Source organism: Amblyraja radiata, chromosome 23, assembly GCF_010909765.2.
Source record: "Amblyraja radiata isolate CabotCenter1 chromosome 23, sAmbRad1.1.pri, whole genome shotgun sequence".
Taxonomy (NCBI): Eukaryota; Metazoa; Chordata; class Chondrichthyes; order Rajiformes; family Rajidae; genus Amblyraja; species Amblyraja radiata.
In genome coordinates, this window is record NC_045978.1 from 30105148 (window position 1) to 30130404 (window position 25257).

The 25257-nt window shown below is 44.6% G+C and overlaps 1 protein-coding gene across 4 annotated transcripts in view; it reads right to left on the reverse strand.

Annotated features, from left to right (window-relative positions):
- The window catches only part of rbbp8nl (RBBP8 N-terminal like), a 76135-nt gene that overhangs the window by 41022 nt on the left and 9856 nt on the right, over window positions 1–25257 (reverse strand). For all 4 annotated transcript variants that reach the window (XM_033041950.1, XM_033041948.1, XM_033041947.1 and 1 more), the window contains 2 exons: window positions 1955–2033; window positions 1664–1706 (listed from right to left, as the gene is read on the reverse strand). In XM_033041950.1, the coding sequence (XP_032897841.1) occupies window positions 1664–1706; window positions 1955–2021 (110 nt within the window). In that variant the 5' untranslated portion in view covers window positions 2022–2033. The remainder of the gene's footprint in view (window positions 1–1663; window positions 1707–1954; window positions 2034–25257) is intronic.

Below are 25257 nucleotides of genomic sequence, written 5' to 3' on the forward strand. Positions count from 1 at the left end.
TAGTTCCATGCTATTCCACTTTTGCATCCTACACACAAGGGGCAATTTGCAGAAGCCATTTAGCCTACAAACCGGCACTTTTTTGGGATGAAAGAGGAAACAGGAGCACCCGGAGAATACCCACGTGGTCAAAGGGAGAACGTTCAAACTCCACACAGGCAGCACCCGTAGTCAGGGTCGAACCTTGGTCTCTGGTGCTGTGAGATGCAGCTTCTATGTCATTGTACCACCAACTCACCCATGCTGAACAAGATGCCTCATCTAAGCTGGTCCCATTTGCCTGTGTTTGGTCTATATATCCCTCTAAACCTGTCCTAATCAAGTACCTGGACAAATGTCCTTTAAATGTTGTTATTGTACCTGGCTTGGCTGCTTCCTATGGCAGCTGGTTCCATCTACCCTCCACCCTCTGTGTGAAAAAGTTGTCCCTCGGGTTCCCATTAAATCTTTCCCCTATCACCTTAAATCTATACCCTCTATTTGATTCCTTTTTTATTAAACAAATATTTCCAATATGTTGAGGATAAAATAAGGACATCCATTTTAAGTGCACAGAAGATTAAAGAGATGGCTGTAAGCCATGTGTGCCATTAAAATGAAAGGAAACCAGAGAGACAGAATGCAAATACATGGAAGTAATTTGGAACTTCCCCTAAAACTTAGCAATGTCACATTTATAGTGTTGTGCACCATGCTGGATAGCCTATTAGGGAAATACATAAAAGTAATACGCAATGACAATGAGATTGTTTCAGATTAGGAAGGGCAAATGGCAATGATTCTTTACTTAATGGTCAATATTAATTCATTGATTGATTGAAAGATACAGCATGGAAACAGGCCCACTCCCCACATAGTAGGGGCAATTTACAAAGGCCAGTTAACCCACAAACTCGCATGTCTTTGGGGTGTGAAAATGTGTAAATTGATGAAGGGCATAGATAGGGTAAACAGTCAAAATCTTTATCCCAGGAAGGAAAAATCAAATACTAGAGGGCACAAATGTAAGGTGAGAGGGACAAAGTTAAAGGAGATGTATGAGGCAAGTTGTTTTACACAGTGGTGCTGAGTGCCTGGAACTTGCTGCCAGGGATGGTGGTTGAAGCAGATACGCTGATTGCATTTAAATAGTTTTGTATAGGCATGTGGATATGCAGGGAATGGAGGGATATGTGTTAGATGCAGGTGTAAGTTAATAAACAAAAGTTAACAAACAGGGTGGCACGGTGGCGCAACGGTAGAGTTGCTGCCTTACAGCGCTTGCAGCACGAGAGACCCGGGTTCGATCCCAACTACGGGTGCTGTCTATACATTCTCCCCGTGACCTGCGTGGGTTTCCTCCAAGATTTTCGGTTTCCTCCCACACTCCAAACACGTACAGGTTTGTAGGTTAATTGGCTTGGTGTGTGTAAATTGTCCCTAGTGTGTGTTGTATAGTGTTAATGTTGGTCAGTGCAGACTCGGTGGGCAGAAGGGCCTGTTTCCGCGCTGTATCTCTAAACTAAACTAAAAAAAAAATAGCGTGCAATAAGTAGGTAATAAAGAAGGGAGACGTTTAAGATTATCATGGAAGCATTATGAGCTTTGCAATACATGATAGTGAACTACATTCTACTCAAAGAAGGAAAATGCCTTCTTCAAAAACATAACACACTATACTCACAGACATCGCTCCATGTTTATTTCAGTTAACTTTGTGTACAGTCCTGAGCAGTAAAAGGGAAAGGGAAATAGAAAAGAAAAAACAACTTTAGAAACATTGTAATCGTTTAAAGTATTCCTACAGTTTTCCTGCGAGGATGTACAATAACTTCTGTAAATGGCCGCGCTTGCCAAAACATTGGGTAAAGATAAAAGATAACCAAGTTATTACACTTTATGTTTAACTGCGGCTGTACAGAACAAAGGCATTTACAATGGAAAAGAGTGTGTCGAACAACCGACTTTTTTTTACCTCGCACTTCTTGTTCATGCAGATCTTTGAGCTTTGCCCATACATCGGTGAAGTTGTCTGTAGCCATTCCTCACTGCACCTGAAATGATCACAGAATCATGGACTCTCGGTCAGGTTGTGCTTTGACACCAGATCCACTGGCATGCAAATATCTCAACATTAAATAAGGTCGAAATATTTTTATTGCATTTACAACAGAATGTTTATTGCCTTCAAGACAATAAAAACATCCCAAGATGCTTCACAGGTTGTACAATCAAGTAAATATTTTGTGATACTTCATGACATCGAAGGAAGACACCTTCGCTCGGTCCGACTTGGCCTACATAATCTCCCAAACGCTCTAAGTGGAGAGGATGTTGCCACTATTGGGAGCATCTAGGACTAGAGGTCATAGAATTAAAGGACTGTGGTGGGCCGAGCCACTTTGTTCCTGACATGGTCTCACAACCATGTACGTCCCCCCCACCTCCAGGACTGCCAGTATGTCTTCCTCTGCCGATATTTCCCACTGTAGACCACTGCAAAAGCCTTACGAGGGACCCTTCATAGTACTGCAAAATGGCGCCACGGCTTTCATCATCGACACGCGCGGCAGACACGAGACTGGCTCCGTGGACCGTCTTAAGCCGGCACACTTGGACCTTGACCAACCAGTGCAGGTGGAACAACCCCGCCGCAGAGGATGCTCACCATCAAGACCAAACCCGCCCTCAACACAACCAGCTGCAACCCCGAACACAGGAGACATGTACACAGGATTAGGCAGCTTCACTCGACAGCCCAACCGCCTTCAATACTCCAGGTGTGGCGGGGGTCATGTCACGGGCCGAGCCACTTTGGTCTCGAATGGCCGTTCATCGAGCTCAAGTACTTGCGTGGACCTGGAGTGATCTGGGCTGACCAATCAACGTCTATCTGGGTGTACCGCTGACAGGGACGACGGAGCTAGTCTTCACTTCACAGTCAACACGTCAACACACACACCTTGCCCTTTTGTACTCATTGATAAGCTGTATCGTTTAAATAATAAACTGAGTGTTTAAACAACACGTGATCCTCTTCAGGACGCTCTTTTAGGAAGGAGATGAGGAGAAATGTCTTTAGTCAGAGAGTGGTGAATCTGTGGAATACTTTACCACAGAAGGCTGTAGAGGCCAAGCCTATGGATATTTTTACGGCATAGATGGATAGATTTTTGATTAGTGCAGGTATCAGAACTTATGGGGAGAAGGCAGGAGAATGGGGTTAGGAAGGAGAGATAGATTAGACATGATTGAATGGCGGAGTAGACTTGATGGGCCGAATGGCCTAATTCTACTATTATTCCTTATGACCTAATGAACCCCCCTTTCCACTCCCATATTGACCTTTCTGTCCTGGGCCTCCCCCATTGTTCAGATGAAGTCTAATGCAAATTGAAGGAAAAGCACCTCATACTTTGCTTTGGCAGCTTACAACCCAGTGGTATGAACATGGGCCTGCCCCGCTGAGTTACTGCAGCATTTTGTGTCTAACTTTGGTTTGAATATTGATTTCTCTAACTTCAAGTAACCCTTGTATCCCCTCTCTCTCGGCCCCTCGCCCCAACCTAGTCATCATGCTAGTTTCACTGTCGTCCTGGAGAATTTCACTGTCTGTTATCTCGTTATCACCTAGACCACAGCCAACAATGGACCATTGTGGGCTCCACCTTACTTTGATCATTGTTCCTTTTTTCATATATTTTATTCACTTGTTCCATATCTCTCTGTTACCGGCTATTTGGGGCTCATTGTTGTCGACCTCCACGTGGTGAGCCCTGTCAACTGACCTCAAACAGAAACAGCAGCAGCACCGCAGCTTGGCGCCAACCCGGAGCATGCGCCCTTGTTAGGGCGGGCACCTACAGATGTCGAACACCCTGCTGCAGATCTACTGCCTCAAACGCAAGAAGAAGAAGAAGAGACGGTCATATTTCATATTTCCCGCTTATTTCTCTGTAACCTATTCTCCTATTCAGCCGGTACACAAAATTGCTGGAGGAACTCAGCGGGTGCAGCAGCATCTATGGAGCGAAGGAAATAGGCGACGTTTCGGGCCGAAACCCTTCTTCAGACTGATGGAGGGTGGGGAAAGAAAGAAGGAAAAAGGGGGGAGGAGGAGCCCGAGGGTGGGCGGATGGGAGGGTGGGAGGAGACAGCTAGAGGGTGAAGGAAGGGGAGGGGACAGCACAGGCTAGCCAAATTGGGGGAATTCAATGTTGATGCCATAAGGGCGCAAGGACCCCAGACGGAATATGAGGTGCTGTTCCTCCAATTTCCGCTGTTGCTCACTCTGGCAATGGAGGAGACCCAGGACAGAGAGGTCGGATTGGGAATGGGAGGGGGAGTTGAAGTGCTGAGCCACCGGGAGGTCAGGTAGGTTAAGGCGGACTGAGCGGAGGTGTTCGGCGAAACGGTCGCCCAACCTACGCTTGGTCTCACCGATGTAAATTAGCTGACATCTAGAGCAGCGGATGCAGTAGATGAGGTTGGAGGAGATACAGGTGAACCTTTGTCGCACCTGGAACGACTGCTTGGGACCTTGAATGGAGTCGAGGGGGGAGGTGAAGGGACAGGTGTTGCATTTCTTGCGGTTGCAACGGAAAGGGCCGGGGGAGGGGGTGGTGCGGGAGGGAAGGGAAGAATTGACGAGGGAGTTGCGGAGGGAGCGGTCTTTGCGGAAGGCAGACATGGGGGGAGATGGGAAGATGTGGCGAGTGGTGGGGTCACGTTGGAGGTGGCGGAAATGGCGGAGGATTATGTGTTGTATTTGCCGGCTGGTGGGGTGAAAGGTGAGGACCAGAGGGACTCTGCCCTTGTTGCGTGTGCGGGGATGGGGAGAGAGAGCAGTGTTGCGGGGTATGGATGAGACCCTGGTGTGAGCCTCATCTATGGTGGCGGAGGGGAATCCCCGTTCCCTGAAGAACGAGGACATTTCCGATGCCCTGGTATGAAATGTCTCATCCTGGGAACAGATACGGCGTAGGCGGAGGAATTGGGAGTAGGGGATGGAGTCTTTACAGGGGGCAGGGTGGGAAGACGTGTAGTCCAGATAGCCATGTGAGTCAGTGGGTTTATAATGTATGTCATCTTTAATGTATTCCTATTCAGCCAGCAGCTCTCCCGGTTGGTGCCATTGTGCCTGATAGAGCAGCAGACTGACAGCGCCAGAGACCCTGGGGTTTGATCCTGATCCTGGCAACTGCCAGTGTGAAGATCGCACCTTCTTCCTGCGACTGCGTGGATTTTCTCCAGGTTGCCACACGTTTCGGGGATGAGAAGGAATCTCTGTAGCCAGACGGTGGGGAATCTGTGCAATTCATTGTCATAGATGGCTGTGGAGGCCAAGCCATTGGGTATTTTTATGGCGTAGATTGGCAGGTAATTGATTGGTAAGGGTGTCAAGGGTTATGTGGAGAAGGCAGGAGAATGGGGTTGTGATTGAAAGATAGATCAGCTAGAATTGAATGGCGGTGTAGACTCGATAGACCGAATAGCCTACTTCGGCTCCTATGACGTGAACTTATGAGTTAAACGCATTATCTATTAACGACAGTTCATTGAACACTGATTCCATAATTCAGTTTGCACTGCTGTTGCCATTTGGAGAATATTATTTGATGTCCAGATGAGAAATCACTGGACAGAACGGCTTGCTCTCAGAAATAGATTGGCTGAGGCAGGAAAGAGCAGGACCAATATTTGGTTTCATTGCCGCACATCAACAAGCTGTGCATGAAATCAAACTATCAGGTCCGGGTCGAAGATAGACACAGAAAGCTGGATTAACTTAGCAGGTCAGGCAGCATCTCTGGAGAGAAGGAATGGGTGACAATCTAGGTTGAGACCCTTCTTCAGATGCTTTAGACGGTTTAAACCAGCATCTGCAGTTCCTTCCAAAACATATCAGGTCTACTTGACCCTCCCTCACGAGAACTGCATTTACAGCAGAGTTAGACCAATGTATCAGTGCTTCGTGAAAGAGGCGTGAAATAAGAGGAAGGAGGTTGTATGAAGATTTCCAAGATATGGCTGGTCGGGGAGGGCGGCTAATGTGGGTATACCACAAAAAACGATTTCCACTACAAAGTGTATACCAAAACCAAGGGCCATGTTGGCCATGACACCCATTGATTCATGCAGAGGCTGGGACCAAGATGCCACATGATCATGCTCTTTGGAAATTCTGACATTCCAAGGCAACTTCTTCATTTCGCACAAGCTTACATGTAAAAGGAAGGGGTAAACCAAACGGGTGGAGAATATCACACTTCTCTTGGATGAAGCACTGATGCTTCGGTCTAATCTGCCGTATACTAATTTCTCAAGGCTACAACCTTGTCTAAAGAACATTGGGATGAAGTCAATGTCTTTGCTTTTTTTGTCGCTAATGCTGAATATCAAACAGTTTAAAGGCTTAACAAGTCGTCTTTAATTGTCCGATGCACCAGAACAATGACATTATTAGTTGCTGCAGCTTTACAGGCGCACATGATCTCAACAACATGACAAATAAATATGAAATAAACAATAAAACAATAATTTATCTGTTAAAATAGGTACCTTGATGGTGACACGTAGGATTGTGGCACATACTCTTATGCCTTTGTTAATAGACCCAGGAATCAGGCCTATCTACCACAAACAGCCTATAAGCAAACAAACCATCTATTACAAATACCAGCATAATAACCCCCACCATGATGGGTTTGAGGAGGCCATGTGAGGAAGGTTTACTTGGTAATTGCAGAGTTTGAGTGTGGAAGGGCAAGAGGTGGCAAATGGGAGCAGGTTGCTGGTCAATGGAGGGCTACCAACTGGAGATGTTTGAGCATCAACATCATGTTTGATAACATTAGAGGACATAAGAAGCATGCTCAAAGCTGAGGTATCAGTGGTAGAAAAGTGCTCAACATATATCTATTCAACCAGCCGTATTCAATTCCTGAAACTTTCTCTAGCACAAAATATAAAGTACATATCATAAATGATGTGACCATTTTTTGTTTTTTGTTTTCAGAGATACACCGTGGAAACAGGCCCTTCAGCCCACCGAGTCCCTGCCGACCAAAGATCACCCGTACATTGAATTGAATTGAATTGAATTGAATTGAATACCTTTATTGTCATTCAGACCTTACGGTCTGAACGAAATTTCGTGCCTGCAGTCATACATACAATCATACCATAATAAACAACAATAAACACAAATTAACACCACCACAGTGTATCCTCCAAGCACCTCCTCACTGCGGTGGAGGCAAAAATCTTAGGGTTACTGTCTCGTCCCTCCTCTTCTCCCTCTGCGCTGAGGCGATTCCCCACCGGGCGATGGCACAACAGTCCCGCGGCTCACCGAACCCCGCAAACGGGCCGGTTCAAACACCGCGGCCCGGGGGTGGTCGAAGCTGCCGCCCTCCAGTCCAGCACACGCAGCCGCTGGCCCGCGGCTGAACCCCGGACTCAGGTCTCCGCCTCAGAACGCCGCCCCAGCCACCGGAGCACCGTTACAGCCCCGAGCCGGATCGCCCTCACGTGAGTACCGTTCTCCCTCGAGCTGGGCCACTCCGACGGGAGTACCGTTCTCCCTCGGGCTGGGCCACTCCGACGGGAGTGCCGTTCCACCCTCGGGCTGGGCCACTCCGACGGGAGTGCCGTTCCACCCTCGGGCTGGGCCACTCCGACGGGAGTGCCGTTCTCCCTCGGGCTGGGCCACTCCGACGGGAGCGCCGTTCTCCCTCGGGCTGGGCCACTCCGACGGGAGTGCCGTTCCACCCTCGGGCTGGGCCACTCCGACGGGAGTGCCGTTCACCCTCGGGCTGGGCCACTCCGACGGGCCACAGCCCCTCACGGGAAAGTCTCTCAGCCCCTCGCCAGGCCGCTCTCACGAGAGCGCAGTTCCAGCCCCGGGCTGGGCCACTCACACGGGAGCTCAGGGCGAGTCCTGTCAGCTGCCTCCAGAGTCCCGAGGTCGCCAGCTCCGCCATTAGGCCTCAGTGTAGACGGAGGCAGAGAAGGGGGATACGACAAAAAGGTCGTATTCCCCCGAAGGGAGAGACAGCAAGCCCCGTTTCACCCCCCACACCCCCCCCCCACATAAACACGACCTAAAAACCAAAAACGTAACTAGACAAAACGAAAAAAATACAACACAAAAAAGTAAAAGACAAACGGACTGCAGGCGAGCCACAGCCGTTCCCGGCGCTGCCACATTAGTTCTATGTTATCCCAGTTTTCCATCCTACATACGAGGGGCAACATACGGCAGCCAATTAAACTACGGACCTGCACGAATTTTGAATGTGGGGAGAAACCGGATCACCCGGAGAAAATCCACGTGGGTGACAGGGAGAACATACAAACTACGTACAGACAGCACTAATAGTCAGGATCGAATCTGGGTTTCTGGTGCTGTCAAACAGCAACTCAACCACTGTGCAATTTCTAAATATTTTTACCAATTTTTATTCAGCCTCAAAACCACAATAGTTGTGCCAAACAGTTTACAGTAGCTTGGTTTATTTTCCTTTTATAGAAACCAGGTACAAAGGTTGAAGTTTCACATTAGATTCACCTTGTCACTTAACTCACAAACAAGTTAACAGCACATTTAAAATCACATTTAAAATGCAGGTCCAATCACAACATTTAAGGCACTTTTAGACAGGTATATGGACAGGGTAGGTTTGGAGGGATATGGGCAAAAGGCAGGCAGGTGGGATTAGTGTAGATGGGACATGTTAGTCAGTGTGGGCAAGTGGGCCAAAGGGTCTGCTTCCACGCACTATGACTCTATGACAGTCCCAAAACGATTCACAAGAGGAATCTATCAATAGATAGGCATTGAAGAGTATTTGAAGGGGCGGCACGGTGGCGCAGCAGTAGAGTTGCTGCCTTACAGCGCTTGCAGTGCAGGAGACCAGGGTTAGATCCTGACTACAGGCGTTGTCTGTATGGAGTTTGTACGTTCTCCCCGTTACCAGCGTGGGTCTTCTCTGAGATCTTCGGTTTCCTCCCCCACTCCAAAGACACACAGGTATGTAAGTAAATTGGCTTGGTAAATGTAAAAATTGTCCCTAGTGTGGGTAGGATAGTGTTAATATGTGGGGATCGATGGTCGGCATGGACCTGGTGGGCCGAAGGGCCTGTTTCTTAAGCTCTAAGCTAAACTAAAGTATTGGCACTGTTGTGAATTTAACCTGGAGAAAACCCACATGGTCAAAGGAACAACGTACAAACTCCATACAGACAGCATCCTTAGTCAGGATTAAAACCGGGTTTTTGGCGCTGTAAGGCAGCAACTCTACTGCTGTGCATCTATGCCGCCTCATCAAGAGCATGCGATACATAAAATGGTGATGCAGAATGTTCTCTGGGAACACGACCTCTTTGTAACACAGCAGTACACTCTACTAGACAGTGGCTTGGGCAGAATAGAAAATGCACCACATCAGTAAACTAAACCATTCGACAAAGAAATGGCATAATTCTACCTCAAATAGAACAGGATCATTTAATACCATTTACACGTTGTTTTTGGAATTTGCTTTGCAAACTTCAAGTATTTTAAATTGGCATTCTGCTCCTTAAAATGTAAAGAGAAAAACAAATCAGGAGTCCAGCTCTCTATACAACTTTGATTTAGAGTATCAAAACAACAGACCTGAAAGCAACTATGCACTAAAATACAGACCACCTCATTTATTTATAACACCAACAAATTTATATTGAATGCAGGCTACTGTAATTGTTATTCGATCATTTGAAATAATTCAACTAGTGTATAAATTTGGATTTTTGTTATTGCATCGCTGAGTATCAATGTTATTTTTGGCATCCAAATTTACCAGTCAATGGTGTGATTAGTATGGGAACTTTCCAAGACACATGCATTATCCTGTGAAATGCATTTCTCGTGCAACAATTATTTGACACAAAAAGCGTTTTTCTTAAAGATTGTGAAGTCAAGAATAGAAAATGTTGTCACCTGTAATATTCGACGTGGCGATGTAACAGGGCGCTTTAATAATAATAATAATGGATGGGATTTATATAGCGCCTTTCTAATACTCAAGGCGCTTTACATCGCATTATTCATTCACTCCTCAGTCACACTCGGTGGTGGTAAGCTACTTCTGTAGCCACAGCTGCCCTGGGGCAGACTGACGGAAGCGTGGCTGCCAATCTGCGCCTACGGCCCCTTAGACCACCACCAATCACTCACACACATTCACACACATTCACACACAGGCAAAGGTGGGTGAAGTGTCTTGCCCAAGGACACAACGACAGTATGCACTCCAAGCGGGATTCGAACCGGCTACCTTCCGGTTGCCAGCCGAACACTTAGCCCATTGCGTTGCTCAATTGTTACATTGTTGGACAAATGCTCACTACCACAGAAGATCTGTGTTGACAAATGGTCAGAATTATTTAAATCAACATGTGTAAGAAGGAACTTCAGATGCTGGTTTACATCGAAGATAGACACAAAATGCTGGACTAACTCAGCGGGACAGGCAGCATCTCTTAAATCAATTTTAAGAATTATAATTTAAATCAAAGTGCTTTCTGATAATGAGGGGGAAAATTTGGATGACAAGTTTCCTTGAAGCAGTATGGCCCACTTAGTAATAAATTGTGACTTGCATTGTTGCTAACTCAGCGAGGCATTATATACCAAACTGTATTTTATTGTTTATAAAACTAATATATGTTAAGATTAATCTTAATCATATGTTAAGATTCAATCTTTTCAGTAAATTCGGGCGAGAAGCTTTATTGAGACATCCATAGTAATCTGTACCTGGTGTCAGAATCTTGCAGAATCTTGTACCATTTAATAGATACTATAGAAAACAAGCACAAGCTATCGATTTTCAATAACTACCATCAAGATTGTTTCAATTGTCAATATAAAGGTATTGCTCACTAAATTCTCTACAATATTATGGGTAATTACTATTATTATAGAATTGTTGCCTAGTGGCGAAATAATGTTGTCTATAAAAGTGGCAGCACGTTCCAGGCACCCACCACTTTCTGTGTAAAAAACTTGCTCCGCCCATCTCCTTTAAACTTTGCTCCTCTCACCGTGAAGCTATGCCCTCTAGTCTTTGACATTTTCATCCTGGGGGGAAGGTTTCTGACTGTCTACCCTATCTAAGCATCTCATGAGTTTCTGTACTTCTATCGGGTCTCCCCTCAGCCTCTGATGCTCCAGAGAAATCAATCCAAGTTTGCCCAACCTCTCCTTAGAGTAATATCCTCTATTCCAGGCAGCATTCTGGTCATGCTCTTCTGCACCCTCTCCACAGTTTCAACATTTTCTGTAAGGGGTGTGGGGGGGGGGGGGGGGGGGGGGGGGTGGGGGTGGGGGGGGGGGGGGGGGGTGGGGGGGTGGGGGGGGAGGACCAAGAATTGGACGTAGTGTAGGTCTTCCCTCAACCTTCAACGTTCCATTAGATTTATTTAGAATTCCAGTTTAAATCGCAGCTAAACTCAAAACTTTTACTCAGATATAAGTCATAAGGTTATAAATGATAGGAGTAGAATTAGGTCATTTGGCCCATCAAGTCTACTCCGCTACTCCATGATATTTCAATCAAGGCCGATCTATCTTTACCTCCGAACCCCATTCTCCTGCCTTCTCCCCATAACCCCTGACCCCTGTATTAATCTAATATGCTCGTGATTTGAAATGTTCATTCAATTTCTACGCTCCGCGGAAGCTCGTGGACCAACTCTTTTCAGCAAACTCTATTTCAGCTTCCCAGCCTCCATCTTATCTTTCCTTTGTATGATGTGAACTCGAGGGGTGGAGTGTCAATAGAAGAAAATAAATGTCTGCAACTTCTAGGATAACCCCAGAAAAAAAAGTTAATATATGCAGAGAGCCACACAGCACTAGACGGTAATAACAAGATAACCTTTGCAAATTTTTTTTTTTCAGAGTTCCTTCCATTTAAGACTGTATGTTTGGATGTGAATGGACTGATATGTCCATTGAACAAAATAACTCTCCCTTCCCCCACTCAGCGCCTAGACATTTCACTCAGTGGCGGACTGGCCAGGGTGTCAGCTTGCCCGATGGCAAGTGGGCCCCTGATGAAGTGGGCCCCCTTTGTCTCCTGGCAACCAATATTTTTAGATCCAGTCCGCCACTGATTTCACTTGCCATGTTTTTGCTGGCGTAAGAAAAGGCGAATAGATCTTGCAAAATATTTCAAGATTATGGGTTATGGACTCCTTATGGAATCTCTGAGCTAGATTCTCAACCCTATCTGTAGAATACATAATTACATCTATGCGAAGGAGTATTACAACAAAGTGGCAGTTACAAAATGAATCAGCAAGCATGCAACAATTGACAGTATAAGCACCAGTCACAGAAACAATTGATGGTAATTATTTTACATCACAGAGCAACAAATATAATTTTCCACACCTTCTAGAAGTAGCTGTTGGCATCAACACTGTCGCTATCTTTCCACTTTCCCCATGGCAACATCTGTAGGAGCCTTTACTCTGCAGCCACATGTGATTGCAGATATCACAATCCTGTTTACATTTAACTTTCGTTTCACTTCAGGTAATTTCTACTTGTCATTCAGTTTGACCTTTCCAAAAACGGCTTCCTAATCCGCATTCTCCGGTGTCGGCAGAAAATCTGTTCGTTTGAAACCAGCACTTGCACAAAGGCGTGTGAAACAACACCAAGAGGAAATGCAATTGCGCAATTAATGGACTTTGTCAATTTAAAATTATCAACCTTACAAAGTTCTGGGTGGTGTCCTACCCGGATTCCTCACCTGCGTGCAAAGAGCTGAACCGTAAAACTTTAAAGTGGTATTGTCATCAGAAATATATGGCATAGAATCCAGGAATGTGTTGCATTGAAATAATGGCTGCTTTACGCGAGTTAAGAGAAGATGCATCATGTTTACATTGTTTGCCATTTTGAGTCGGGTCGCTGAGAACAAAGAGGGATCCGGCAGTCCGCCTATGGCCATGTGAGGTGGCAGGCCTGGTTCGCCGCTGCGAGAAGATAAGACTGAACTAAGAACTTCTGATACTTTGTCGGTACCAGAAACGTGGCGTCTCTTTGGGTACTGCCTGGGTAAAGTCTGCTGTATGATTTTACCAGATTGTATGCAAAAACAAAGAATCTCACTGTACCTAGGTACATGTGACAATAAAATATCATTGAAATGTATGAAGGTAGACAAATCTCCAGGGCCTGATCAGAAATATCCGAGGACAATGTGGGACACTAGAGAGGAAATTGTCCTGGTTGAAATTTACGAGTCGTTCTTAAATGCAGGGGAGGTGCCGGAAGACTGGAGGGTGCTTCTATTCAAGAAGGGCTGCAGGAAAAACGCCTGGAACTTTAGGCCGGCGAGCTTAACATCTGTAGTTGGAAAGTTACTAGAGATTATTCTGAGGGATAGGTTATACAGGCATTTGTTTGGGCAAGGGCTGATTAGGGATTATCAGCAAGGTTTTGTACGTGGGCTGTCGTGTCTCATAAATCTGATTGAGCTTTTAGAAGACGTGACCAAAAAGGTCGATGAGGGCAGAGCTGTAGGTTGTATACATGGATTTCAGTAAGGCATTCGACAAGGTTCCACTTGGTAGGCTGCTCTGGAAGGTTAGATCACATGGGATCCAAGGGGAGATAGCTGAATGGATAGCAAATTGGCTTTATGGAAGGGAGCTGATGGTGGAAGGTTGCTTCTCAGACTGGAGGCCTGTGACTAGTGGTGTGCCTCAGGGTTTGGTGAAGAGCCCGTTACTGTTTGTCATCTACATCAATGATTTGGATGAGAACATACGGGGCAAGATTAGCAAGTTTGCTGATGATACATAAGTGGGTGGTTTTGCAGATATTGAAGATGGTCATGAAAGATTGCAGCAGGACCTTGATCGATCGGCCAGGTGGGCTGAGGAATGGTTGATGGAATTTAATACAGAGAAATGTGTTGTGTTGCAATTTGGGACATCTAACAAGGGCAGGACCTATACAGTGAATGGTAGGCCTCTGGGGAGTGTTGTAGAGCAGAAGGATCTAGGAGTGCAGGTGCATGGTTCCTTGAAGGTCGATTTGCAGGTAGATAAGGTGGTCTAAAAGGCTTTTGGACCATTGGCCTTCATCAGTCAGAGTATAGAGTACAAAGTACAAAGTATGGAGGTCATATCGCAGTTGTACAGGGCGTTGGTGATTGCATTTAGAGTATTGTGTTCAGTTCTGGGCACCATGTTATAGGAAAGATATTGTCAAGCTTGAAAGGGTTCAGAAAAGATTTATGATGATGTTGCCAGGGTTGGAGGGCCTGAGCTATAGGGAGTGCTTGAGTAGGCTGGGTCTCTATTCCTTAGAGCGCAGGAGGATGAAGGGTGATCTTTTAGAGGTATATAAAATCATGAGAGGAATAGATCAGGTTGATGCACAGAATCTCTTGCACAGTGTAGGGGAATTGAGGACCAGAGGACATAGGTTCAAGGTGAAGGGGAAAAGGTTTAATAGGAATCTGACGGGTAACTTATTCGCACAAAGTGTAGTGGGTGTATGGAACAAGCTGCCAGAGGAGGTAGTTGAGGCTGGGACTTTCCCGATGTTTAAGAAACAGTTAGACAGGTACATGGATAGGACAAGTTTGGAGGGATATGGACCCTGCGCAGGCAGGTGGTACACATTGGCCGGTGTGACAAGTTGGGCCGAAGGTCCTGTTTCCACACAGTATCACTCGATGACCCTATGACTCTATGACTAAGTTGCTTTAAATGGAGGAAAACAGCTGCATATTTTAACAGCATCTCACAGTTGGATTAATCTAAATATTAAACAGTGTGGCATTCAAAGGAAGTCGATAATGCAAAAAGTAAAGAATAATTATTGATGGATGCTTATAATGGGATTTTGTAGAGTTTGGTCCCCTATTCCTCCTGTAGATGTCAGTGCTCTGGATTTCACTGGAGTATTTTTAAAATGGAGATTGATAGGTTCTTGATTAGGAAGGGAGAAGGTAAGAGAATTGTGTTGAGAGGGAAAATAGATCAGCCATGATTGAATGGCGGAGTAGACTTGATGGGCTAAATAGTCTAATTCTGCTCCTATGTCCAATGGTGTTCTGGTATCTATATTACAAAATCTCTGATCTTGACCGATTTTGGCCGACTGTGCTGTGATTTCTGAGAGAACGCCGCCACCCACGGCCATCATTTTTGGCCACCTCGCTCAGAGCCCTCCTCCGCCATATGAGTGCGGAGGATTCTTTCCGTCGATGAAAAATGAGAGATATTAATGTTTTTACAAAATTCCCCATTCTCTCTGCTGCCCCCACTGGCGGCAGGGGGAGGGACTATAAAACCAGGAAGTGTCGTGCCTCACTCAGTCTCTGCCAGACCAGGAAGTGAGAGGGTCACGGCTCTCTGAGCTGCGAATAACACTGAACGCACATCTACTCCACGGTGAGTCCCCTCGATGCGGCTGTAAAGTGGCTGCAGCCCTTTTTAAAAAGTTTGTGTTCACAAAATGAATTTTGGTTGTCGGGTGGCTGCAGCCCAATTGTTTGCCTTGGCTTGGCTTTTAAAATCGTTGCAACAGTTGGATGCCTGCCCAAGCATCCATACGGCCCACAATGTCTATACTAGCCCTCTGGAAACTAGTACCTTCAGCCCGCAACACCCATACTAGCGCAACAGACAGCCCCCCCCCCCACTGGCAAGCAGTATTGGAATTGGTGGAGAGGTGGAATATTGCGTTGGTGACCAGCACTCCCGTGTGATGCTGGGACCCAACGGGTCCCACTTAGTCTAGTTAACTATAGAAACCATGTTTAAGAAGTTTGCAAATTACGCCAAAATGGGCAATACGGCCAACAATGAGAAGGAACGATTTAGATTTCAGGTGGGCAAGAGAGTGGCAAATCATTTCAATGAGAAGAATGGGGTAATACACATGAAATGGGCAAGAAAGGCAAGGAAATGCAACTTAAATGGAAGGGTATATTGTAGTGGGATCTTGAAGTGCAAGTCCACAGACAGCTGAAGGTACCTGACTGATACGAATAAGGAGATTTAAGAAAGCAAGTGAGACTGCCACTGTTGGGCATGCCATTAGAACACAGTTAGAGAACTCACCAGGTCACAGGAGGAGAATAGTGTGACCGGGCGGAATGCAAAATAAATTTTCAGTTATGTCAACAAGGCTAGAACATTTTATGTGAGAGGAACAACTGGTCAGACTAGATTTTTCTCTTTGCCACATAGGAGACTGAGTGGGGATGCAATTTATAAAACACTTTGTGAGGGATAAAAGAAAGGAGTTACGTCTCTTAGCGGAGTGGTCAATAACAAGGGGATCAAGGTTTAAGGTAGAAGGACTAGAAGAAAATATTTTCACCCAAAGGGTATTGAAAGGCCTGAAACGTGTTGCAAGAAACATTCATTGTATTCGACAAGCACCAGGAAAAGTTGGTGGAGTGCTGTAAATTGTATTGCTGACAAATACAAAGTGTGTAGGAAGGAACTGCAGATACTGGTTCACACCAAAGATAGACCGAAAATGCTGGAGTGACTCAGCTGGTCAGGCAGCATCTGTGGAGAGAAGAAATGGGTGACGTTTCGAGTCGAGACCCTTCTTCAGACTGAGATTCGGGGAGAGGGAGTCTAGAGATATGGAGGGATTAGGTGTGAAAACAACAGATCAAAGCAGATGGTGATAAGTAAATGTAGAATGGTTCACATAAAGTGGGATTAGTCTCTGTAGCTCTTTGGTTTACATTGGGCTGAAGGCCGCCTAAACTAATCTATGATTTGTAGCCACAGGGCAGAAAATCCAATTACGATTTCAAATTCTTTCAAACCATCATTCTTTGTGGACAATTATATTTAATTTCAAATATATGATTTTATTTATTTACATTAATTGATGGTAGTGAGGTGAGGTTTGTTTAGAGGTACAGGGTGGAAACAGGTCCTTCAGGCCACCAAGTCTACGCTGACCATTGATCACCCGTTCACACTACTTCTATGTTATCCCACTTTCTCATCCACTCCCTACACTTTAGGGGCGATTTTATAGGGGCCTATTATGGCAGCACGGTAGAGTTGCTGCCTTACTGTGCACCCGGGTTCGATCCCAACTACGGATGCTTTCTGTACAGAGTATATACGTTGTCCCCATGACCGCGTGGGTTTTTTTCCCCAAGATCTTCGGTTTCCTCCCACACTCCAAAGACGTAGAGATTTGTCGGCTAATTGGCTTGGTATAAGTGTAAATTGTCCGTAGTGTGTGTGGGCTTGTGTTAATGTGCGGGGATCACTGGTCGGTACGGATTCGGTGGGCCGAAGGGCCTGTTTCCGCGCTGTATCTCTAAAATAAATGAAACTAATTAACCTACAAACCCGCACGTCTTTGGGATATGTGAGGAAACCGAAGCACCCGGAGGAAACCCATGCCATCACAGAGAGAACTTGAAAACTCTACAGAGACAGCACTGGAGGTCAGGATCGAATCCAGGTCGCTGGCACTGTGGGGCAGCAGCTTTACCTGCTGCGCATTTGTGTTGCTAATCTCCAGGTTATCAGGTACCTGGATTACTAATGCAATAATGGCACAACTAAGATCATGTACCCCATCATCTCCAATTCAAGAAAATTATAAAACACACCATACTGCCTTGAGGTTAGCTGTGCCTTTCCTTTAGGCCAAACTCACACCTCTGATATAGAACAAGGTTTACCCTGGGTTTAAGGGTGCCCCCTTCTTGAGGGAGACCGAGTTCAGTTTTCCTGTCAATAACACAACTGTGCTCTGCTTCAAGAATGCAAGTTACAAACTCAGCCAGTTATTGCTTGCGGCCTATGTTACGGCTGCGGTTACTCTCGGAGTAATAATATTATCTCACTACTTGATTCGCAAGGATGCCCCAGTAATTTCCCAGATTGTTTGAAAACAAAGCAACAAGTATGCAGTCTGTTCACCCAGACTGCATACTTTACTCTCTAGATAGAAGATAAATTTGATACCTAAATGTGATTCCTTCCTGATCGACACTATAATATTGTAACTTCCCATTCTGAGAACAAATGCCACCCTTCAGCTTTGACCCAGCAACCGTATCGACCCCCCTGGGTAATTCTTTTAATTTCCTGCGATTTCTAACCCGGAATGCGTGTTTCCCCAGTAATGTTGATCATAAATCATTTCTTTCCAGGTACCTTTTCGCCAATGCAAGGCGTTACAGATAAAACACATACTACCATCAACTATCAATTCACATTTAAATATAAAGATTCTACCGTCCATTTAACGTGCCTGTACCCTGTGACCATATCCACAAGGCTGGGCCAGCACAGTGGCTCAGCAGTAGAGTTGCTGCTTTATAGCACCAGAGACCCTAGTTCAATCCTAACTCTGGGTGCTATCTGTACAGCATTTGTATGTCTCCCTGCGACCGCATTGGTTTTCTCCGGGTGCTCCGGTTTCCTCCCACATTCCAAAGACGTGCAGGTTTGTAGATTAATTGGCTTAAGTAAAAATGGTAAATTGTCCCGAATGTGTCGGATAGTGTATGGGGTGATTGTTGGTCAGCATGGACGGTGGGTCGAAGGGCCTGTTTCCACGCCTTGTCTCTAAAGTCCTAAAGACCATACACTTGAATGCCCTCTCCCCAATAATAGTCTTACAGTGAAGCCACTTTAATGAGACAGATGGTATAGACAAATTGCCCCTCCATGTTCAAATATCACTCCTCAATTCATAAATCCCTCTCAAGACCGACATAACCAGTGGCGAAGCCTATGTTACTATCAAGTTCACATTGAAATCTGTTCAAATATTGAAGCAGATTAAGTTGGTCGAACAGTTGGGAAGGCTATAAAGCACCCACAGAGCTCAAGAAAATAAAGGTGATCTAAAGGAATATTTTCTGACACCATGTTAAATGCTTGGACATAGATGAATGGTTGGCATTTTAATTTCAGTGTACTTATTGGCTTTCATTTTGAGAGACTATCAAAGTGTATTGAGGTGTGGTTGGCAAATAGCGGTCTAGAACAAAATTTTGTGTGAGTGATATAAAAGGTAACCTTACTAGTTATTAGTAGGAGGAAGCCTTCAGTAATCTAAGATAGACACGATAAGCTGGAGTAACTCAACGGGTCAGGCAGCTTCTCTGGAGGAAAGGAATGGGTGACATTTCAGCTCGAGGCCTTTAATTTTCTTTCCGGTTTTCTATATTATTGCTGTTATTATCACTTTAGTTTAGTTTAGAGCTGGAGTTGGAGTTGGAGTTTCAGTTTCAGTTTTGTTTATTACAGCATGGAAACAAGCCCTTCAGCCCACTGAGTCCACACTGACAATCGATTACCCATTCGCACTGGTTCAATGTTATCCCACTCCATGCACACCAGGGGCAATTTACAGTGGTCAATTAACCTACAAATCCACACGATTTTGGGATGTGGGAGGAAACCGGAGCACCCAGAGTAAACAGAGGGTCAGAACCGGACCTAGGGTTGTGATTTTTGATTGGAGAAAGGCTAACTTTGAGGAGATGCGAAAGGATTTAAAAGGAGTAAATTGGGACATTTTGTTTTATGGGAAAGATGTGGAAGAGAAATGGAGTACATTTAAAGGTGAAATTTTATGAGTACAGAATCTTTATGTCCCTGTTCGGTTGAAAGGAAATAGTAAAAATCGGAAAGAGCCATGGTTTTCAAGGGAAATTGGACACTTGGTTCGGAAAAAGAGGGAGATCTACAATAATTATTGGCAGCATGGAGTAAATGAGGTGCTTGAGGAGTATAAAGAATGTAAAAAGAATCTTAAGAAAGAAATTAGAAAAGCTAAAAGAAGATATGAGGTTGCTTTGGCAAGTAAGGTGAAAGTAAACCCAAAGGGTTTCTACAGCTATATTAATAGCAAAAGGATAACGAGGGATAAAATTGGTCCATTAGAGAGTCTGAGTGGACAGCTATCTGCAGAGCCAAAAGAGATGGGGGCGATATTGAACAATTTATTTTCTTCGGTATTCACCAAGGAGAAGGATATTGAATTATGTGAGGTAAGGGAAACAAGTAGAGTAGCTATGGAAACTATGAGATTCAAAGAAGAGGAAGTACTGACACTTTTGAGAAATATAAAAGTGGATAAGTCTCCAGATCCGGACAGGATATTCCCTAGGACATTGAGGGAAGTTAGTGTAGAAATAGCAGGGGCTATGACAGAAATATTTCAAATGTCATTAGAAACGGGAATAGTGCCGGAGAATTGGCATACTGCGCATGTTGTTCCATTGTTTAAAAAGGGGTCTAAGAGTAAACCTAGCAATTATAGACCTGTTAGTTTGACGTCAGTGGTGGGCAAATTAATGGAAAGGATACTTAGAGATAATATATATAAGCATCTGGATAAACAGGGTCTGATTAGGAACAGTCAACATGGATTTGTGCCTGGAAGGTCATGTTTGACTAATCTTCTTGAATTTTTTGAAGAGGTTACTCAGGAAATTGATGAGGGTAAAGCAGTGGATGTTGTATATATGGACTTCAGTAAGGCATTTGACAAGGTTCCTCATGGAAGGTTGGTTAAGAAGGTTCAATGGTTGGGTATTAATGGTGGAGTAGCAAGATGGATTCAACAGTGGCTGAATGGGAGATGCCAGAGAGTAATGGTGGATGGTTGTTTGTCAGGTTGGAGGCCAGTGACTAGTGGGGTGCCACAGGGATCTGTGTTGGGTCCACTGTTGTTTGTCATGTACATCAATGATCTGGACTGATGGTGTGGTAAATTGGATTAGTAAGTATGCAGATGATACTAAGATAGGTGGGGTTGTGGATAATGAAGTAGATTTTCAAAGTCTACAGAGAGATTTATGCCAGTTGGAAGAGTGGACTGAAAGATGGCAGATGGAGTTTAATGCTGATAAGTGTGAGGTGCTACATCTTGACAGGACAAATCAAAATAGGACATACATGGTAAATGGTAGGGAATTGAAGAATGCAGGTGAACAGAGGGATCTGGGAATAACTGTGCACAGTTCCCTGAAAGTGGAATCTCATGTAGATAGGGTGGGAAAGAAAGCTTTTGGTGTACTGGCCTTTATAAATCAGAGCATTGAGTATAGAAGTTGGGATGTAATGTTAAAATTGTACAAGGCATTGGTGAGGCCAATTCTGGAGTATGGGGTACAATTTTGGTCGCCTAATTATAGGAAGGATGTCAACAAAATAGAGAGAGTACAGAGGAGATTTACTAGAATGTTGCCTGGGTTTCAGCAACTAAGTTACAGAGAAAGGTTGAACAAGTTAGGGCTTTATTCTTTGGAGCGCAGAAGGTTAAGGGGGGACTTGATAGAGGTCTTTAAATGATGAGAGGGATAGACAGAGTTGACGTGGATAAGCTTTTCCCACTGAGAGTAGGGAAGATTCAAACAAGGGGACATGACTTGAGAATTAAGGGACAGAAGTTTAGGGGTAACATGAGGGGGAACCTCTTTACTCAGAGAGTGGTGGCTGTGTGGAATGAGCTTCCAGGGAAGGTGGTGGAGGCAGGTTCGTTTTTATCATTTAAAAATAAATTGGATAGTTATATGGACGGGAAAGGAATGGAGGGTTATGGTCTGAGCGCAGGTATATGGGACTAGGGGAGAATACGTGTTCGGCACGGACTAGAAGGGTCGAGATGGCCTGTTTCCATGCTGTAATTGTTATATGGTTATTATATGGTTAAACCTATGTGGTCACAGAGAGAACGTGCGAACTCCACGCAGACAGCACCCGAGGTCAGGATCGAACCCTATCAGCTGCGCCACCGTGCCGCCCACTGTCCTGATGATTCAAAAACTGGAATTTAGAGCACAATAAGGCCTCTTGAGTCTCTGGCTCGTTTCACTCTCCCAAAAGGTTAGTTAATGTTGAACCTCATGTTATTGAAGACATTTCATTATGCCTTGTTGGCAAATGTCTGACTAACAGGAGATAGAAGGTACTGTAGATTAAATGGACAAGAGCTCAAATTGACAGGCCTAGACTTGTGAAATTGGACAAGGATCAACATCAGGGTTGCAACTATTCATTGTTTGTAAATGATTTTAGATAATAGGATGGAAAGTAACACACCCAAAATGCATTAGCAAAGAGACAAACACAGGTGACATTAGTTTAGTCTAGTTTAGTTTGGAAACAGCCATTCAGGCACTGAGTCCGCACCGACCAACCCGTACACTAGTTCTATCCTACACTCCAGGGGCAATTTACAGAAGCCAATTGCATGTCTTTGGGATGTGGGACAAAATGGGAGTACCCGGAGAAAGCCCGCATGGTCACGGGGTGAATGTGCAAACTCCGTATATACAGCACCCGCAGTCAGGATCAAACCCGGGTCTCAGGCTCTATAAGGCAGCAGCCCTACCTCTGTGCCGCCTTAGAACAATAGTATGCAATGGGTAGGCGGAAATATTAAAGGGATGAAAGAATGTAAAAGGATGAATAGAATGGGCAACACTATGGCAAATGGATTTCAAGTTTGCAACCAATGATAGTTTATCTGATCTCTCCAGTTCAGGCAACATCCGTTACGTTCTGCACTCTCTCCAGTATTATCCTGTCATTTTCAAGGACTTGCTGCTTTTGAGTTTGTCATCACTGTTCTTGGAAATCATTCGATGGTTGGATTGTTTCCAGATCAGATTTGCATTCAGGCATTCACTTCGGCTCTACACTTCTTCTATGGAGTGAAAGCAATTGTTCTGCTGTGGTTTTAAATGCCTTGGGTTTAATTTCAACAGAAATCCATGGAAAATATAGGTTAACATTGTTGCGTACAAGTGCTAAACTCATCCATGGTCAGCACAAATCATGCTTTCACCTGCCTTCAGGACAACGTTTCAACATTGAAGCTTTGCAACGGTAAATAGTGTCAAAGTCTTTTAAACAAGAGATAGACTCAATAAGCTGGAGTAACTCAGTGGGACAGGCAGCATCTCTGGAGAGAAAGAATGGGGGATGTTTCGGGTCGAGACCCTTCGGTGGATGTGCGCTCACAATATTTAATCACTGAGGTGCATTTGTGTCTTTTCACATCATTCTAGGTATGATTCATTATATGTCTTCCGCTTGTCTTGTCAGATGGTTAAATCCTTGTGAGGCAAATGATTAAAAAATGATATGTTGGCATTAATAGAGGATGACAGCTTTCTTGCATAAAATGGAATATGAATGCTCATGCATCTACTATTAATATCATGGCCTACAGTAGCACACTGTCAAACTTCCCCACATGAAATTTGATCACTTTCCTTCACAGAGATGCATTTGTGGAAAGTAACCTCATGTACAGACTCTAGAAGATTACTAACCAGGAGGTAAAGAAAAATCTATATCCATAATCCCATAATGGTATAGAAGGCGACCATTTCAGACTATTGTCCATGTTAGCTGATAGAGCAATCCTATTCCTCATTAATTTTTGTTGCAACCTATTCTCCCTACACTCCCTACTCCTTATGAAGGGTCTCGACCCGAAACGTCACCTATCCTTTTTCTCCAGAAAAGTGTTGCCTGACCCACTGAGTTACTCCAGTACTATGTGCCTATCTCCATACACACCCCCTTGTTAAATCCTGCTCTGTCTTGGATCAGGTTCTACTGAGAATACTTTGTTGAGAAAAAAATAACTATACAGGCAATCCCTGACTTATGTAACGGGCGACTTACTTAAACTTGCACATACGTAAACAATTCTCCAGACCCACAGATGCCCACATGGTCTCCGCGTCAGAGCCCCCACGTGGACTCCACATCGGAGCTCCCATGTAGTCTCTATGTCAGAGCTCCCACGTGGACCCCACATCAGAGCTCCTACACGGTCTCCATGTCGGAGCTCCCATGTGGTCTTCATGTCTAATAGTAAATGTATGCGTGCGCAGCAGCACTTCTGATTCCGACTTGCATAACATCCGACGTAGGCAAGTGTCCATGGGACGTTAGCGGTAACGTATCTATAAGAAACCATAATATGTCCTATTATCACCAAAGTCACACAAACAACACTATTGGGCAAATATATTATTTAAAGGGCCAAGTGGCATTGTAGCTGAGTGGACCAGAAGCCTGTTTACAAAGTTGGAACTTTTCTTGTTCCATCAAAATTAAATGACTGGGAACTGTCTCTGTTTCCATTAGTGGATGATGTGCTCTGTCACATAGCAGGCAGTGAGGCAAAAAGTAGCTTCTGATGAGTTTTAAAGATTAACAAAACTAAGTTCTAACATTAAGGGACATTTGAGATATATTCAGATGAATTCTAACGTTAGATTTGTAAACACAAGAAAATGCACATGCTAGTTCATAAATAATAGACAAAGTGCTGGAGTAACTCAACGGGTCATGCAGAATCTCTGGAGACCATTCGGGCCAGGACCCTTCTTCAGGCGTCCTTTTTAGATTTGTAAATTTACTGGTGCTTATTGTGACCATGCAAAAGTATAATAAAACAGGATTATGACTCAACTTGTACAAACCATTTTTTGATGAATAAATTCAACTTACACCATTGTTAGTTACTCAATGAATCAAACATAAATCTATCATGGTGTAAAGACACAGAATCATGGTGAGGTTCACAATAGAAACAGACCCTTTGAACCACTGATCCATTTGAACTATGCCGACCATCCAGTGGACATTTTTGCATCCATCATAACCTAAACCGTTCCACAGAACATCCACCTGTAACATTACCCTGGGTTTCTCACTCCACAGATGCTGCCTGACCAGCTTGGCATCTCCAGCATTCCCTTTTGTTTCAGCATTCCAGCAAGTTGTTTTGTTTTCATCTTCTTTCTAACTGCTCACATTTATTTGCAACTAGGTGGCTCCGAAAACATTGTGTTACCTAGACATACTTGGTCTCCACCCTATCACAGGCATCTCCTTCGATCTCTCTATCTCACCTCCTCTTGGCAACTCAAAACGTGCTTGTTTCCTCACTTTTCCTGTTCTGATGAAGGGCCATTAACCAGAAATCTTATGACATTTCTATCTCTGCGGAAGAAAGAACTGAAGAAGGGTCTCGACCCGCTATGTCACCCATTCCTTCTCTCCAGAGATGCTGCCTGTCCCGCTGAGTTACTCCAGCATTTTGTGTCTATCTTCGGTGTAAACCAGCATCTGCTGTTCCTTCCTACAAATACAGTCCCAAACTTGGCCCTTTGACCCTACTTGTCCATGCCGATCACGATGTCTACCTGAGCTAGTCCCGTTTGTGTTAGG